General features: G+C 45.8%; 1 protein-coding gene across 13 annotated transcripts in view; it reads left to right on the top strand.

Moving 5' to 3' along the window:
* Window positions 1-99: 99 nt before the first annotated feature.
* The window catches only part of HDAC6 (histone deacetylase 6), a 54,588-nt gene continuing 38,251 nt past the window's right edge, over window positions 100-16,436 (top strand). For 3 of the 13 annotated variants that reach the window (XR_014788031.1, XM_084836162.1, XM_084836163.1), the window contains exons 1-4: window positions 8,784-8,976; window positions 11,676-11,782; window positions 11,953-12,057; window positions 13,218-13,306. Coding sequence is in view for 12 of the 13 variants with exons in the window: in XM_084836162.1 (XP_084692288.1) it covers window positions 11,708-11,782; window positions 11,953-12,057; window positions 13,218-13,306 (269 nt within the window). In the remaining variant the exon portion in view is untranslated. The other 10 variants (XM_084836155.1, XM_084836158.1, XM_084836156.1 and 7 more) reach the window with 10 other exon arrangements.

The raw sequence follows: 16,436 nt of genomic DNA, 5'->3' as shown, positions 1-16,436 counted from the left end.
ATCAAAGCTAGGAATGTGGTGTCTTACCAGCAAAAAATTAAAATAAAAAACTTAAATTTTGTCTATTGGCATTAAAAATTGAAAGTCTCAGTCCAGTAGTACCTTTAAAACTTAAAAAAAGGAAAATATACACTTCTAAGCTATAGCGCACCCTACTTTTTGCATCCTAGAAGTCCCAAACCAAGCTTGGCTTCTTTAGAGTTCTCAGAGCTTTGGAGATGATGAAGATGATTTCTACAGCACTATCAATGTATATATGGTGTTTCACAGGATGACATATGCAAAAATCTAAGTCCCTGTCCCAAGGAACTTGCAGTCTACATTTTGGCAGTGGGTGGCGGTTTCAAGAGTGGGACGTGAGGCAAAGATACAGGTAATAGAAGATGGGTATGCACAAATGCAGTTATGTGTGCTTAAGCTTAGTTTCAGTTCGAGCTGAGGATTCACGGGGCAGGCTGAGGAGGAATTTGAAGGAAGAGAGAGAGGTGGCATCACATGGGTATTCTGGGAGGGAGTTCCAGGCATAAGGAGAAGCAAGGGAGAAGTGTGTGTGTGTGTGTGTGTGTGTGTGGTGCTTAGGGGACAAGGAGACTCGTGGGTTGCTAAGGGTAGTAGAGATATTCTACAGCAATGTTTCTGCCATCTTTTTGCTTTGTTGCCTCATGAAAAAAGAGCACCATCTGTCCAATGGGAGACTCACAGCAACCCTGTCTAGGAACCTTGACTCTAAACACACACTCATCCCACACACACAACAGTGTTTCTTTCCCAGAGCTGTTAGCAGAATCTAGGAGAATCCCTCCAAGGCGGCCTGGTTTTGGTCTCCCTTGAAGTGCTGATGGTGGGGGCTGTATCGGCCAAGATCTCTCCCTCCCCCTTTCCCACATCCTTCAGTAGAGCCATCAAAGGAGGCAGTGGGGACTTTATCTGGCCCATCAAGTCATGGCCTTTGCAGGCCTGCATAATGAGATCATTGCTCCCCACGCAGTCCCCTCTCCTTCTCAGATAAGGGGCTGGCACGGGTGCTGGGAACAAGGTTTCAAAGGTTGCAAAAGGCAGGAAGAGATGAGGATTGGTGGAAGTGCCTCCCCCTCGCTTGGGCTCCAGGCCCAATCAGGGTTCGTTCCATCCAGCAGCAGCAACGGGTACCAAGCTGACCTATTGATAGAGACCCTTCTGGGGCTAATAAGGAAGAAAAGGCAGTTAACTTCCTGGATGGGTTGGAAAGGGTTTGAGATCACAGCTAGGTGATCTCACTGGGTCATATGTTCTGACACAGCTGGTTTCAGTTTCCTGCTCTCTGCCACAGGTGCTTTGTGAAGACTTGGGGTTCTCCTGTACGGCCAGGGCCACGTGCTATCGGCACCCCAGAAAATTCAGATTTCGCACCAAAGAACCCCACATCCAGGGACTAGAATGAATAAATCTTCACCCAGTGGAGGCTGGTGGCTCTGATTTCAGTGGCGCTGTGAATCCACTCTGAGTTTCAGTCAGAACTAATTAGAGCTCCAAAGGAGCTATTCAAGGTGCTGAACCCAATCCCCCAAATGGTTCTGATTGAAACCCAGAAAGGATTCACAGCCCCCCCCACCAAAATCAGAGCTACCAGCCTTCACTGACTTCACCACCATTCAGTCCTGAGATTTCAGTAGGCACTGCCCCCATGTGTTGTCAAGTTCTCTCCATCATCACTAAGGGCTAGAAAATGTAAGAGGTATGCTCATATACAAATATGCATGATACACACAGCACAATATACCATACTAGCTGCTGGAGCAATGCAATGTCCCAAAGCAATGAAGAACAATAAAAGAGTTTCCAACCTAACTGACCAGGGACAGCCTAGCTTCTGGTACCTGTCCCTGGTAAACCACTGTACCTATTTTGACAAAATGCCCCATGATATCCTGACTGGAAAGCTAGTTAAGTGTTGGCTGGATGGCACTAATACTAGGTGGATCCACAAAGAGTGCATGTCAATGGTTCCTCATCAAAATGGAGGAAGGTACCGAGTGGGGTACCGCAGTGCAAAGGCGGGATACCTGGCTTGCTAATAGTATGTGTGAAAAAGATCTTGGGGTTGTAGTCAATCACAAGCTGAATATGAGTCAGCAATGTGATGTGGCTGCTCAAAAGGCAAATGTAATTTTAGGTTGCATCAATAGAATTATAGTTTCAAAAACACGGGAAGTAATACTTCTACACTACTCTGTGCTGGCCAGACCTCTCCTTAAATACTGTGTCCACTTCTGGACACCACACTTTAAGAAGGATTCAGGTAAATTGGAATGAGTTCAGAGAAGCGTAACAAAGATGTTCAGGGGACTAGAAACTAAGTCCTATGAGAAAAGATTGAAGGAACTGAGTATGTTTCATCTTGAGAAGACTGACGGGGGAATTTGGTAATACTTTTCAAGGACATAAGGGTTGTTACACAGACGAGGATAGGAACCTGTTCTATGCCATCCAAGACTGTAGGACATAAAATAACGTGCTTAGGTTACAGGAAGGCAGATTTCAGTTAAACATCAGGAAAAAAACTCCCTAAAGGTCAGAACAGTCAGACAATGAAACCAGTTCCCTAGGGAGATAGTGGATTCTCTGTCGCTGGAGGTATTCAAGCAGAGACTAGATAGCCATCCATCAGGAATACTTTAAACTGGATTCTTGCACTGAGCAGGGGTTGGACTTGCTAGCCTAAATGGTCCCTTCCAACTCTATGATTCTGTTTCTGATGATAATAAAAATAATAGTATTCCAATAATAAATGTAGTAGTAAAATGTCTTAAAAATCCTTCTAATATAAGAAAACTCGTTAGTGGTTAACTAGGCTCCTGGCCTAGTTCATCATTTCCTAGAGTCAAGACAAAAATGGACAATACTCACAACGCCACCATAACTGGCTAAGATGAAAAAAATGAGGACGGCAACTTCCATTGACCTCTTGAAAATTCCATGTTTGGGATGACTAAAATAGAGTTTAAAATATTTAAGCGCTCTGAGAGAGAGCAGAGGACAGGAAGGCCTGGCGTGCTATGGTCCATGGGGTCACGAAGAGTCGGACACGACTTAACGACTGAACAACGACAGGTATGACTATAAAAAAAAAAGGTGTGGAGGGAGGGTTTTTTGGGGTGCACATTCATACTTACTGGCCCCCACCCACCTGAAATTAGATGTGACTAACTTGTTCCATTACTTTTTAAAATTAGTCATCACTAACTTTCGCTGGAAGTGGAACCACCATGACTCAGAGAGATAGAATTGGTGCAGAATTCAGCTATGGTCAACTCTTGGCCTCTGTTTTCCTCATCTGCAAAATGGGAATAGCAACCTACTTTACTCAGAGTTGTTGGGGAAATGAATGAGCTAGGGCGCAATCCTATGCATGTTTAGACCAAAAATAGTCCTACAATTCCCAGCATGTGCCAGCTAGCATGGCTGGCTGGGGCATGCTGGGAGTTGTAAGCAGTAGTGTAGTGGCAAATTCAGAAATGCAGGGTCCCTTCATGACAGTCATAGCCACGCCCCCTCACAGCCACGCCCCTTCTAAGATTATACAACCTTGTAAGACACACAGCCTTCAACTGAAATCCAAAAACAGTGCAGCTGAGAGTAAGGCAGTTGTATTTTAGTTGGACATCTGAGAAAAAATGCAGGGGTATTAAAATCTTTTTCACTTACTCACTCACTCACTCACTCAAACGCAAACATTTTAGCTTTTCAAAATATGATAATTTACAGAAGCTTCAGCCTTTCAACTCAGCCCTCCTGGACAGATCCCTTCTCATTTAAACAGGCCCCTTGCACACTCCCTTAGCACCCCAACATTACCCATTAGCCTCCCCTAAGCTCCTTCATTATATCTCCCCCCTCCCCCTCCAACAGAAACGTCCACACACCCAGCTGGATTGAACCACACACACACACACACACACACACACAGTGGCGTAGTGGTAAATTTGGAAATGCAGGAGCTCATTGTGACAGTCTCCAAGGATGGTCCAAAAATTTCAGGGAGCTGTGTCAATCCATATCAACAAACCAGTTCTAGGAGTTTTCATCTCCACCAGGAGCACGTCTTTGGTAAAGCGAATAGGTCTTAATTGCCCATCCCAGACCAAGTCATCCCAAATACTTTGCATTCCAACATGGAACAATATACTGTTTTTTGGAAAATTCATTCCCCCCACAGCTACAGGGAGGATCGCAGCTAAGCTCAGAGGGAGCAGGGAATCCGGGGGGGGGGGGCAGATGACATCAGAGTCCCTGCTAATGAAAAAGTGCCGTGGCTGCATCCCTGCGAGCCCTGCCTCCACTACACCTCTGGTTGTAAGGCTTTATTCTGTCTAAATATGCATAGGATTGTGCCCCTAAGGAACCATTGCTACCTCTCATGGGTGTTAGAGGGACAGAGAAGAACACAGAAACATACATTAAAAATATATATCACTGTCCATTTCTGATCTGGCTGGAGATTGTAACATTGGGTAATATCCAATGTTAGTCCTTCTTAGAGTAAATCCATTGAAATGAATGGGATTAAAGTTAGTCATGACTAACTTCAGTCACATTCAGTTCAATGGGTCTACTCTAAGTAGGACTAACATTGGATACTACTTATTGCTTGAGACTGCCTCTGTCATTTTTCAGCTGCAGTTTGGTCTTCCCACCTGCTTTCTCAGTCTCCCTCCCAATTCGCAAGTCCTGCATTATTTTTAAAATATGTGAGACCTGCCTGGCATTCAGCTTTCACAGCTCTAGAGCCACTCTTGTCACCTCCCTGCAGTACATGACACGGTGGCTATGTGTCTTGGTCTGTGTCAGCTTTGCCTACGCTCTGTGTTCACACCAACACCTTTCCAAACGCAAATATTTTACTCCCTCAGTAACTTCAGCAGGAAAGTATTTCAGTTCCGCACTGCTTGTGGATGCTTTACAGGGGATACAACTACTGCTGTGCCTTTTGGATTTGCTGCCCCATGCCAAGAAGGAATGTAGTGGTCATTCCACTTTCCCTTGTACTGAGTGTGGGAGGATGCTGCTTTGAAAAGGGCCCTCTTACAACAACCCTATAAGGTTGGTCAATAGTATTACCTCCGCGCTGCAGATTGTGGGGCTGAGGATGAGAGATCAGCAGGTGTTCAGCAGCAACAACAAAGAGTCTTGTGTCACCTTAAAGATTAACACATTTTTATGGCATAAGCTTTATTGAACTAGGGTCCACTTTATCCAGTTCATGAAAGCTTATAGCCGTAATACATTTGTTTGTCTTTAAGGTGCCACAAGACCTTACTGTCCTTGCTTCAAGAGACAAAGAAGGTTATCTCCTTGCAAGAAATTCAATGATACTTAATTGGAAAAAGGAAGATGCTGGGGGTCAAATCAGTCTGGAAGCTGTAACCCCTAATTCAGAGGTGGGCATAAGGTAGATCTCCAGATGTTTGGGACTTCAATTCCCATAAGCCCCTGCCAACCATGGCCAATGGTCAGGAATGCTGGGAGTTGAAATCCAAAGCATCTGGAGATTTATCTTCTGCCCACCCCTGCTCTAATAACACCTATGTAAGGGACTGTCTGTAGCTACTAAGTTGGGGAACTAATGCACTCTGCATGTGCTCAGAGGCATCATCTGAAAATAGAAATGAGAAATAAAAAAATTATAAAGAGTGTGACGTCCAGGATTTCCCCCCTCTTTCTTTCATAATAGTAGAATATTCTTTCGAAATACTGGAACAATGATTGGCAGTAGATTTGAGACTGACAAGAGAAAGTCAAGAGCCATGCACACTGATAACATTATAGAAATAATGAATAAATACAAATTAAGGACACAATCCTAAACATGTTTAGACAGAAAAAAGTCCTACAACTCCCAGCATTCCCCTGCCACCATGGCTGGCTGGGGAATGCTGGGAATTGTAGGACTTTTTTTTCTGTCTGAACAAGGATAGGACTGCACCATAAGTTTTGGAATTCACCACTGCAAGATATGGCAAAGGCCCCTAGCCAATGGCTTTTAAGCAGGATTAGGCTGATTCATGGAGATCTACAGACATGCTATTAGGATAGGAGTTAAATGGAACCCCCATGTTGAAGGGCCATTTAACTCTGAATGCCAGATGATGTGGACAAGCAACTGCAAAAGGCCATCACCCAAGAAGTCTGGCTGGACAAAGAGAATGCTAGACAAGATGGACCTTAGTCTGATCCTGCAGGGCAATTCTTGGTTCCTCTCCCCAGTTAGCCTGCAGGTGTATAAACACAGTGTTAGATAATCTCAGGGTAACTAGTGATATGGTCGTGGACATGATCCCTTCATATTAAAAGTAGGTGCCTAGGCTGAGACCTGGCATGAATTAAGGAGTATGATTCAAATTTAGTCATGCTTAGAGTAGACCCATTGACACCAATGGGACAAGTAAGTCATGACTAACTTAAGTCCCACTGATTCCAATGGCTCTACTGTACGTATGACTAAACCTGGATCCAACCCAAGCTCTGTTGCTGGGATCTGATTGCTGATAAAAGAGTTCTCTCATGAGCTGAATGGAAAAATAGAGGCGGCTGCTTGTGCCATAATTTAGACTCCTATACACATTTACTTGGGAGTAAGTCCTATTGAATCCAATAGGACTTCTTTTTTCTGAGTTGGTATGTATAAGACTGACTAAGCAGGCTCCAACAGGTCTTTATGCCACAATGTGTTAGGCTACAACCCTAAACATTCTTATTAGGATGTAAGACTCATTTAATACAGCGGGGCTTACTTCCAAATAAATACACACAGGAATTGTGTAGTAAGTGTTTAAAGGTGCAATCCTATGCATATTTAGACAAAAAAAGTCCTGAAATTCCCAGCATTCCTCAGCGACTATAACAATGCTGGCTGGGGCATGCTGGGAGTTGTAGGACTTTTTTCTGCCTAAACATGCATAGGATTGCGCCCTAAGGTGCTGTAAGATTCTTCGTTATAATCTAGTAGTGCAGTATTTTTAACATTTATTTTCTAATATGTATATGTCACTCTTCATCATTGCTTTCAGAGTGGCTTATAGTGAAATAACAAAATCACAGTTTAAAAACAATACATCATAAAATTCACAATAAAGTACAAACACAGCAGAGCATAAAATGAGATAAAAACAGAAAGCCTCAAATACTGAAAGGACCTGGACAAATAAAAAGATTTTCAAAAGGAGAACAAAGATGGTGCCAGGTGTATCTCTCAGGGCAAGGAATTAAGAGGGGGAGTGCCACCTCTCCCTGTCTCCTGTCATTGCTCATCTCAACTCAGCAGGTGATGGGACCTGGAGCAGGGACTCAACAATCTTAATGTATGGGTAGGTTCCTACGGACACAGGCAGTTCTTCAGCTAATTTGGTCTTGAACAACCACCCATCCCTGTATGAACCTGCCTATTAGGGTTGGGTGAACAAGTGATGCTTGTATTTGCCCAGATTCTCCGAACACCAACTTGACGTTCATCTCTCCTCAATTTCCGCGAGCGTTTACAATCTCTGTTCTTTTTGCACGAACAGAAAAACTGCTCAAATTGAACATGATCAAATGGGGAAATTGCGCAAAAATGTATTTTCCAAAATGGCACAACTTTCCCCCATAGACTAAAGCATGAAATCACACACTTAAAACACACAGTTTCAAGATGCTTGTTCATTAAAAATTGGACATTTTTCAAACACGATCACACGCTCAACAATTTGTGATCATTTTCGGAGAATGTGTTCTGCTTGCGTCCATGTTTGCGAATGGGGCATGTCTGAGTGTTTTACGAACACAAGGAATGTTCTCGTACATCCCTACTGCCTGTGCAGTAAAATCAGCTTCTAAAGCCCTGCTCCAAGTTCCATGACCTGATCAGGTAAGATGGGTGATGGCCTACAGATGCTATTCAAGATTGGCATGAACACCTGGCATCCTTGGGCAACTGCCAGGGTCCCAGTGCCGACAGGGCTCAGTAGTGACACCTGCCTTGGACCCCACTTAAAAATGTTTTTTGAGCCCTGCAATCTGAGGTACTGGGACTAGCGGCCATTGAAATTTCCCACAATGCCCCCAACATAGCACTGCTCCAGGGCATTCTGGGAAATGAAAATGGCAGCTCCTACACACCACTGCTGCTGGGTAAGCCCACACGTGACCACCAACGGAGGTGACTTTGTGCAGAGCCCCCCAAACCTAGAATTGGCCCAGATGCTACTGCGTCATAAAATCGAATCAGTCTTACTCTATTTATGACTCTGCGCACTTACCACTTTCGGCGGCCTGAGTTTAGTTCAGAAGCAGCCTAAATGTTTGCGCATGGGCTGTTATTTGCCCACTAGGCTGAAGCAAGTCGGAGCCTCTTATTATAATTTTGGCATATTTTAGCAATTTCATTGTCATTTATTATTCACCCTGAGGGCAGGTGCGGGGAGGAAAGCAACACACGTTTGAGAAGCAAAGAAAAATGCCTGGGAACGGAACTGAACGGGCTGCTCGGCTCCCCTCCTTAAGGTGTATTCGTCCCCCCCCCCCCGCGTCCAGGGTTCAATTGGTCTCGTCTAACCTCCTACACATCCCGACCGCTTTCTGCCGGTCTCCTTAACGGTCCCGCCCAATTTTTAAGCTCCCGCCGGCTCCCCCCTCCCCTCCGAACAGAATGGTCTCACCCAACTTCTCCCGGGCGCGGCGAATGGTTTCTATCTCAGAGTGAGGGCGGCGGCGCCGCCGCGTGACAGCATCAGGCAGCGCCCTGGGAGAGACCAAGTGTCTGAAACGGGGAGGGGCGTGGCTGGGTGACCAGGAGCTTCAGGTGAGGACGAGACACCCGCCCCCCCGACGGGCTGGGGAAGGGAGGGGATGATGGTTGTCCCTCCTTTTGCGGATTATCCATCATTGCAGCCTCCTCCCCTTGTGGTCCTCTGAGTTCCTCCCGCTCTCTTTTGGCAGATTACCCCAGGTGGTATTAGGGAGGTGAGTCCTACTGTGGCTTAAGCCGCTGCCGCTTGTTGCTGGGCGGGGTTCCTTTGAACTCGGCCGCTTAGGGTTACGGGAGCCTAGAATGGGGTCATCAGATCTGTATCTGGGCGAGGATGGTATTGTGACCCTGGCAGTGAAGTCGAGGGGGGCTTTGGGATGTCGCACGCCTCGCCTGGGGACGGGAGGCGGCTGCGTTCTTTGTCATAGCTTCAGACCCCCGGGGGTTGGACTCGATGGCCTTGCAGGCCCCTTCCAACCCTACTATTCTATGATTCTATTTGTTGCAATGTCTGAGGATCAATTGGGGTGAAGGAAGCGCGGCTTTTGGTGTCCGTAAAGGAGCGATGCGCTGCCACACGAGGAGGTCAGATTCTGACAGTGCAATCCTGTGCATGTGTGTCTACTTGGAAGTAAATCCCATTTACTTCCAAGTGGGGTCCAAGCGATCAGTGGGGATGATTCTCGGGTAAGTGTGCATAGGGTCGCGATTTGAGTTTTCTGGATGAAGAAGGGCTGAGATGAACGGGTGACGAGAAGTGAACGTCTGTCGCCGCACAATAGAGACAACGCCGACAGAGAAGAAAATGCTTTGGGCTTTTAGAGAAAGGGTCAGCGTGAACAGGCTGGCGATGGGAGGAAGACCATAGCTTTACCAGGACCAAGGTCGAACGTTTATAATCATTCCACTTATGATTAGGACGGATTCCACATGTGCCACTTAAAGCACATTTGACCCTCTTTCCTGCTGTTGGTGTGCTTGTGTGAAAGACAGAAATTTAGTTTTAAATCTGCTTATTTTGAGATTTGGAAAGCAATTTATGGCCATCCAGTTGTATTTCAGCCTTCTAGTGCTTCTTGGGTCTGCTGTGAATAGATGCATTCTACCTGGAGTGTATTTTTAGACCTCCCACCTCCTGGTTTTTTCCCATAGAATTGGATGTTTAGGGATAGGTTTTTTTTTGCATTTTAACCAAAATGTCTGAATTTGAGTCTCAAGATATTCATTCATTCATTCATGTATACATTTCTATACCTCCCAATAGCCAAAGCGCTCTGGACAATTTACAAAGATTAAAAACCTTAAAAATACAATATTGTACATAATATAAAAACCACTTACAAACATAAACAGACAACATACACACATACAATTTTAATAATCATCAATAAGAAATTCCAGGGCCCATACAATTTTAATAATCAACAATAAGAAATCCCAGGACCCAATTAAAAACCTTATCATATGCTGCCAAATGCCTGAGAGTAGAGGAAAGTTTTAACCGGCCGCTGAAAAGATGACAATGCTGGCGCCAGGGAGGCCTCATTGGGGAGACAGTTGTGTAATTTGGGGGCCACCTGAGCACGCTCCGGGAGAGAGTGCAGGACAGGAAGGCCTGGCGTGCTATGGTCCATGGGGTCACGAAGAGTCGGACACGACTGAACGACTGAATTACAACAACAACAACAACTGTGAAGGCCCTCTCCCTTGTTGCCACCTTCTGAGCCTCCCTTGGAGGAGGGCCTTAGAGGATAAGTGTATCTTCAGAGGCAGTGCTGTATTGTGTGCCTTCATTGACAGACACACTCAACCCTAGTTGCCCAAAACAACAGATGAGGAATTCACAGTGCAATCCTTTACATGTCTACTGAGAAGTAAACCTCATTGTTTTCAGTGGAGCTTACATCCAGGTAAGTGTGTGTAGGATTGTAGCCTAAAACTGTTTCTGAATTGTACCAAGCGATTAAATGCACCTTTATACAAGAAAACGTATACACAGAAGACTTGCATGTATTTGAGAGGGATCTTGGTCTAGCATTAGTCTCTCTGACATGCTGGTTGTGCAGGGCCTTATCTGTTGAGGCTCCCTATCTCTGGAATTCCCTCCCAAGGGAAGCTCGCCTGGCCAACTCTTCTGACATTCACAAAGGTTGTGAAGACCTCCCTGTTCAGAATGTTCGAGGTGTGTTTTTTCTCATTCTAAAAAAGCTGAGTTGCATCTGCTAAGACTTAGTTGTTAGCAGTAAAAGTTTTAAGTTGAAAGAGGTTCCCCACCCTTGGCTTAATGTGTGTTCATGATTCTTGTTGTAAGCTGCTTTGAGAGCCTGTGGGGGCTGGTTTAAGCAGAGTATATATTTTAAGATGATAATGAATCATGGATTTGGCAACCATGCCCTCAAGTCTGTCTTCATAAATGGTATGGGCGTACTTCTCACTAATTGCCAGCCAATGCTCTGCCTTTTTTCATGTATTTTTCTTGTGAGTGTCCTTGTTAGTTAGCATCCTATTTTCTCTGTGTGTGTTTCTGGCCAGTGAGCCCCATGACATTATTTTCTTTATTACCTTAGAGTCATTTTCTGTCCTGACACTTATTTTAATAGGTCCCGTTCAAGAGGCCCTAGATAATAGGAAAGGACAGGTTAATTCCTTGGCCGAAGGAGTTTTCCCTCTCCTTGGGCCACTGGTTCCATAACAATCCTGCAGTTGGGGAGTGGGTGGGGGTTACATCTTGGACATGAAGAGAGGTCCTAGGAACATTCCCCACATGAGAGATCTCTTTATCAGTGCCTACCTGGTTTAAGGAGAATCTGATGTTTGGATTTGGGCCGTTGCCTGGAATTGAGTGGCCGAGCATCTATGTGAGCTCCAAAACCACTGCGTGACATGGGCTGTGTATTGTCCTTCTCTTCCACAGGACTGGAGTAGGGGGCATCTGTTGCCCCTGTAATGGCTTCTGATTTGGGAGATGCCACAGTGTTGGAACCCCCCTCTGTGCCCCCTCTGGAGACTCGAGCCCCACCGGTAAAGTAACTCATTAGCGTGATGGAGGGAGTAGTTAGTTGTGAGTGAGAGTTGGGAGAGGCAAACAACTGCCTTCCTGACCCATGCATGCGGTGAGAGGCTTGATGACTGTGTTGTGTGGGTGACTATGTATCCAACTGACACCTTCCACTGTCTCTTGACTTCTCCAGAGAAAAGCTAACAGGAAAGGGGGGCTGCCGGAAGCCAAGCGGAAAGGGCGGGCCAAGCGATTGAACAAAGATGCGGAGGATCTGCTCTCAAGCCTGCAGCGATTGGTAGGTTGGACGCTTGCACACCTGAGGTCTGGACTGGAAAAGCTGGCTGTTGGAAAGAGAACTTTGGAGGCGGAACTTTTGGGTTGAGTTAGGGAAAGCAAACTGAATGGCAGTGTCAGGGTTAGTAATGGCAAGGGAGTACCACCCTAAGTGGCAAAAGTTTCAAAACATTTTGGGGACTGTGTTGTCAGGAGAAGTATGTGCAGTTCTCAATTTTTTTTAAAAAAAGGGGGTGCCCTGTTCTGTTGCCATAAGCGTTTGGGGGAAGATTGCTTTTCTACAGTGGTGATGAAAAGGGACTCTGTATGTGCACAGAGGTAACTTCCTTTAGTGGAACCTGCAACAAAATGTTGCAGTGTGGAGTGCTCCTGTTTAGGATTCCAGCCAGCCAGGTATGCCCTTTTCCAGGATACTCCATTGCATTTCCCCTTCCCCTGGTTTTCTGTTCTCCCCACTCCCCGAAACAGTCAATCAGCTTTCTGTAGTCACAGAGCATGCTCAGTTTTCATTGGGCCGTTCTTGGGTTCACTCCCTTCCCTTGAGGGTATTTTTTCTCTTTTAAAAAATTGTACTTCTGCAAACCATGGGTTTTCCCCCAAGCCAGCTAATACCTTCCTCTGGTGCATGGATGGTGCTGTTTTGGCTGCCTAAGGATCAGCACTTTGAGAACGAGTTTGCTATAAGTATATAGGATGAGTTTACTGTTAATATATAGTGGGGATGGGGTGCTTCTGACCTGCGGGCGTTCCCCATCCAGCCTGTCTGCTTCTGTCCCAAGCCCTGCCCCTCTCCCAGGCCTTCCCACTGATTAGCACTAGAAAATGGCAGCTTTTCTCCATGCAGGAGAGCAAGGAATCGGATGACATGAGCTGCTTGTGTAGAGGGGCTTGGGGAGGAGCTTGCAGAGGGAGGGGCCCATCCCCTGATGTCATTGGGCCCCCAGGGGGTGTCCCAGGAGGCAATCTGGCCCCCAGGGCTAGAACAGTTTCCCAGCCCTGGTGTGTATAGGGTATTCATGTCTGGCTCTTTAAAAGAGAGGAATGACCCCAGATTGGGCTGGAGGAACGATGCTAAATGGGAGTAGCTAGAGGAGGAGGGTTGGGGTTAGAAGACATTTTTTCTTGCTTACACTGCTATTCAGTGTTATTCCTTCTCATCAGGATCTCGCCGCAGAATGCGCAGTGCCTGTTGGGACAGGCCTGGTTTGGGATGCGCGGATGACAGAGTTCCACTGCCCGTGGGATGAGAGGTACTAGGGGCGAAGGGTGGATGGTAATAGCTGGAAAGCACCTTTGTAACTTAAAGCAGTTCAACTTTTTGGACTTTCTCCCAAGGATTTCTGGGGATTGTAAAGGAGTGTGGAGGTTGAGAACGATGAAATAGCCCCGGCCCACCTAAAGAGCTACAGTTCCCATGATTCCGTGAGGTGACGCCATGGCTGTGAAACTGCTTTAAAGTGCATAGCATAGATGTGCTTCTAGATTCCTCAAATTCTGGGGAAGAAAGAACCTCTTTATCATTTTTCCTGTTCGCAGTCCCTTAATCCCACTCTCAAAGACTCCTAATCCTAATTTTAGATCTGTCTTCCCCAACCTGTTGCCCTCCAGATATGTTGGACTACAATGCCCAGCATCTGCCAGCCAGCCATGCTGGCTGGGGAATGCTGGGAGTTGTAGTCCCACACATCTGGAGGGCAACAGGTTGGGGAAAGCTGCTTTAGACTGTCTCTGTCTACCTCTCCTTTTTTAATCTCGGCCCCATTATTTTTCTTAGCGACTCATTCATGAAAAATGATCACATCCTTTTGTTCACACAGTTAGGTTTTTTTTAAGTCACCCTGAGCCTTTTGGGCCGGGGCAGGACTCAAATAAATATCCCAGAGATTAAACTAGGGTGAGTTGCCTGTATAGGAGAAGTCCATATCAAGAATATTTCCTGAGATTTGTGCCTGTGTGTGCTATGACAAGCATATTTTAGCCAGCAGAGGTTGATTTTAAAAAGGATTATTAAACAAATTAATGGAAGGTCAGATTATTGTTGGCTATTAACCATGACAGCTAAATGGAACAGTTGTATTCAGAGAAATAGATTCTCCATTGCCAGTTGCTGAAGGCTCTTAGCTTCCTGCCCTGCAGGTGGGCTTCCTGAAGGCAATTGACTTCAGGAAGGCCCAATTGACCCTGTCAGAAACAGTGTGCCGGATCTCTGTCTGATCCATGAGGGCTTGGCTCCGTTGAATTCATAAAAACATAAGGAGAGCCATGCTTAATCAGACCAAGGGTCCATCTAGTCCAGCATTCAGTTCACACAGTGGCCAACCAGCTGCCAGTGGGAAGCCAACAGGTAGGGCATGGGTCCAAAAGCAGTGTCCCACTCGTGTTCCCTACCAGTTAGTAAACTGCCTCTGATCCTGGAGGTAGTATATACGTAGCAATTATAAGCAGTAGCCATTGATAACTGTATGCGCCATGAATTTGTCTAATCCCCTAACGAATTCCATAGTTTAACCATGCACTGGGTGAAGAAGTACTTTTATTTGTCTTGAATCTCCCACCGATCAGCTTCATGGGATGACCCCATTGGGTTCTAGTATTAGGAGAGAGGGAGAAAAATGTCTTCCTATCCACTTTCTCCATACCAGGCAAGATTTTGTACACCTCTATCACATGTCCCCCATCTCACCTTTTTTTTGAAGCTACACTTATCAGAGTTTAGTTCTGTCTGAATCAACATGCTCAGGATGGAACTGATAATGACCCTAACTTGCATATAATATTCACAGACTCTTTGGTACCCAACTGCTTGACTTGCTGTTGCGATTCAGCTTTCTTACTCTGAAGTTGTAACCCATTTCAAGCATGGCGCATAACAAGGCAAAAAGTAATCAGTTGGGGCACTTTTTTTGGTTAAGGATTGTAAAGTCAGCATGAGTCTACTCTGTGTAGCACTATGGGTCTACTCTATGTAGGACTAACATGGGATACTACCCTTGGTCTAGATGGACTAATGCATCACATGTAATATCTGATGTTACTGGCTCTGAAATATCCTGTTTCAGGCCAAGTGATTGTCATAATTCCCACCATTTTCTTCAGACCTTGTCATTCCTCCTTGCATCTAACCCTGTTTCTTGGTGTCCTGTTCTCTCTGCAATCCTAATATAAGATGGGGTGTATACAGGCATGCCTAAAAACTGAAGTTAGGAAGTGTGAGTTTTTCTTCTCTAAGGCGAGCCTTGTTTTCACCTCCCCCCACCCCCCAAAGGGTTGGATCCAGCTTTAGGTGCATGCAACTTGGATGGTGGAAGCAGACTTTGCCATTCCCTCCTCTCCATGGCAGGCCCTCCAGCCACCTGAAAATGCTACATGAGGGGTCAGGGCCCCACACGGGATGGGCAAACTGTGGTGTGGGGAGAAGGAAGGATCCCCAAAAATCAGGGAGAGGCACCCACATTCAGCTGCCATCTCTGTATCCTCACGCTTGCCTTCCATTCAAACACTGACTTAAGCCACACACTTTTCTGAGATTAAGTCAGTGGAGGCTGATGGCTCCAGTTTCGGTGAGGCTATGAATCCATTCCAGGCTCAGTCAGCCTGGAATGCTAATGGAGCTATCCAAGGTGCTGAACCAATTTTGGGGATAGGGTTAAGCACCTTGGATAGCTCTTTTGGAGTTCTAGCTGGTTCTGAATGAAACCCAGAATGGATTCACAGCCCCACCAAACTCAGAGCCACCAGCCTCCACTGGAGTAAATCCTATTGGAATTACCTCTGAGTAGGCCTGTATAGGATTTCCTGCCCTGGCTGGAGTTGGACCAGATGACCTTTGAGGTACCCTTCTAACTCCGATTGCCCTGTCATTCTTCAGTTTTGCTCCTCTACCTCGTGATTCAGGCGGGCTGTTCACCTTTATGATTTAAAATGTCACTTGTATGTTCATGCATTTGAACCTTCCTTTGGCACCTGATTTTTCTGGGTGGGAAAAACCTTTTTTAAAAAAAAGGTTGGGATGTGGATGGGTGATGTCCCAAATACCAGCTAATCTGCTTTGAACAGCTGGCTTCTCCAAACTGGGTGAACAGGTTCCCTCCTGCCCCTTCCCAAAACTCAATCCTGGAAAGACAATTATATACCTGACCCAAACACTGAGTGAGTACACTTCCAAACTGGGCCCCCTCCAGATTTTCAGTACATCTATATGCACTCTTAACTTAAAGGCCCAATCCTATGCATGTTTAGACAGAATAAAGTCCTACAACGCCCAGCATGCTGTGGCTGGCTGAGGCTTTCTGGGAGTTCTAGGACTTTTTTCTGTCTAAGCATGCTGGCCTAATATTACCTTCTACTGATGTTTGAATGCCGTAAAAGAGAATGGGGTGG

The sequence above is a fragment of the Heloderma suspectum genome, chromosome 2 (assembly GCF_057233095.1).
Source record: "Heloderma suspectum isolate Gila_16-S chromosome 2, 16-S_ref, whole genome shotgun sequence".
NCBI lineage: Eukaryota > Metazoa > Chordata > Lepidosauria > Squamata > Helodermatidae > Heloderma > Heloderma suspectum.
Note: the sequence above shows the minus strand (reverse complement) of the source record. Positions and strands in the feature narration are given on the sequence as shown.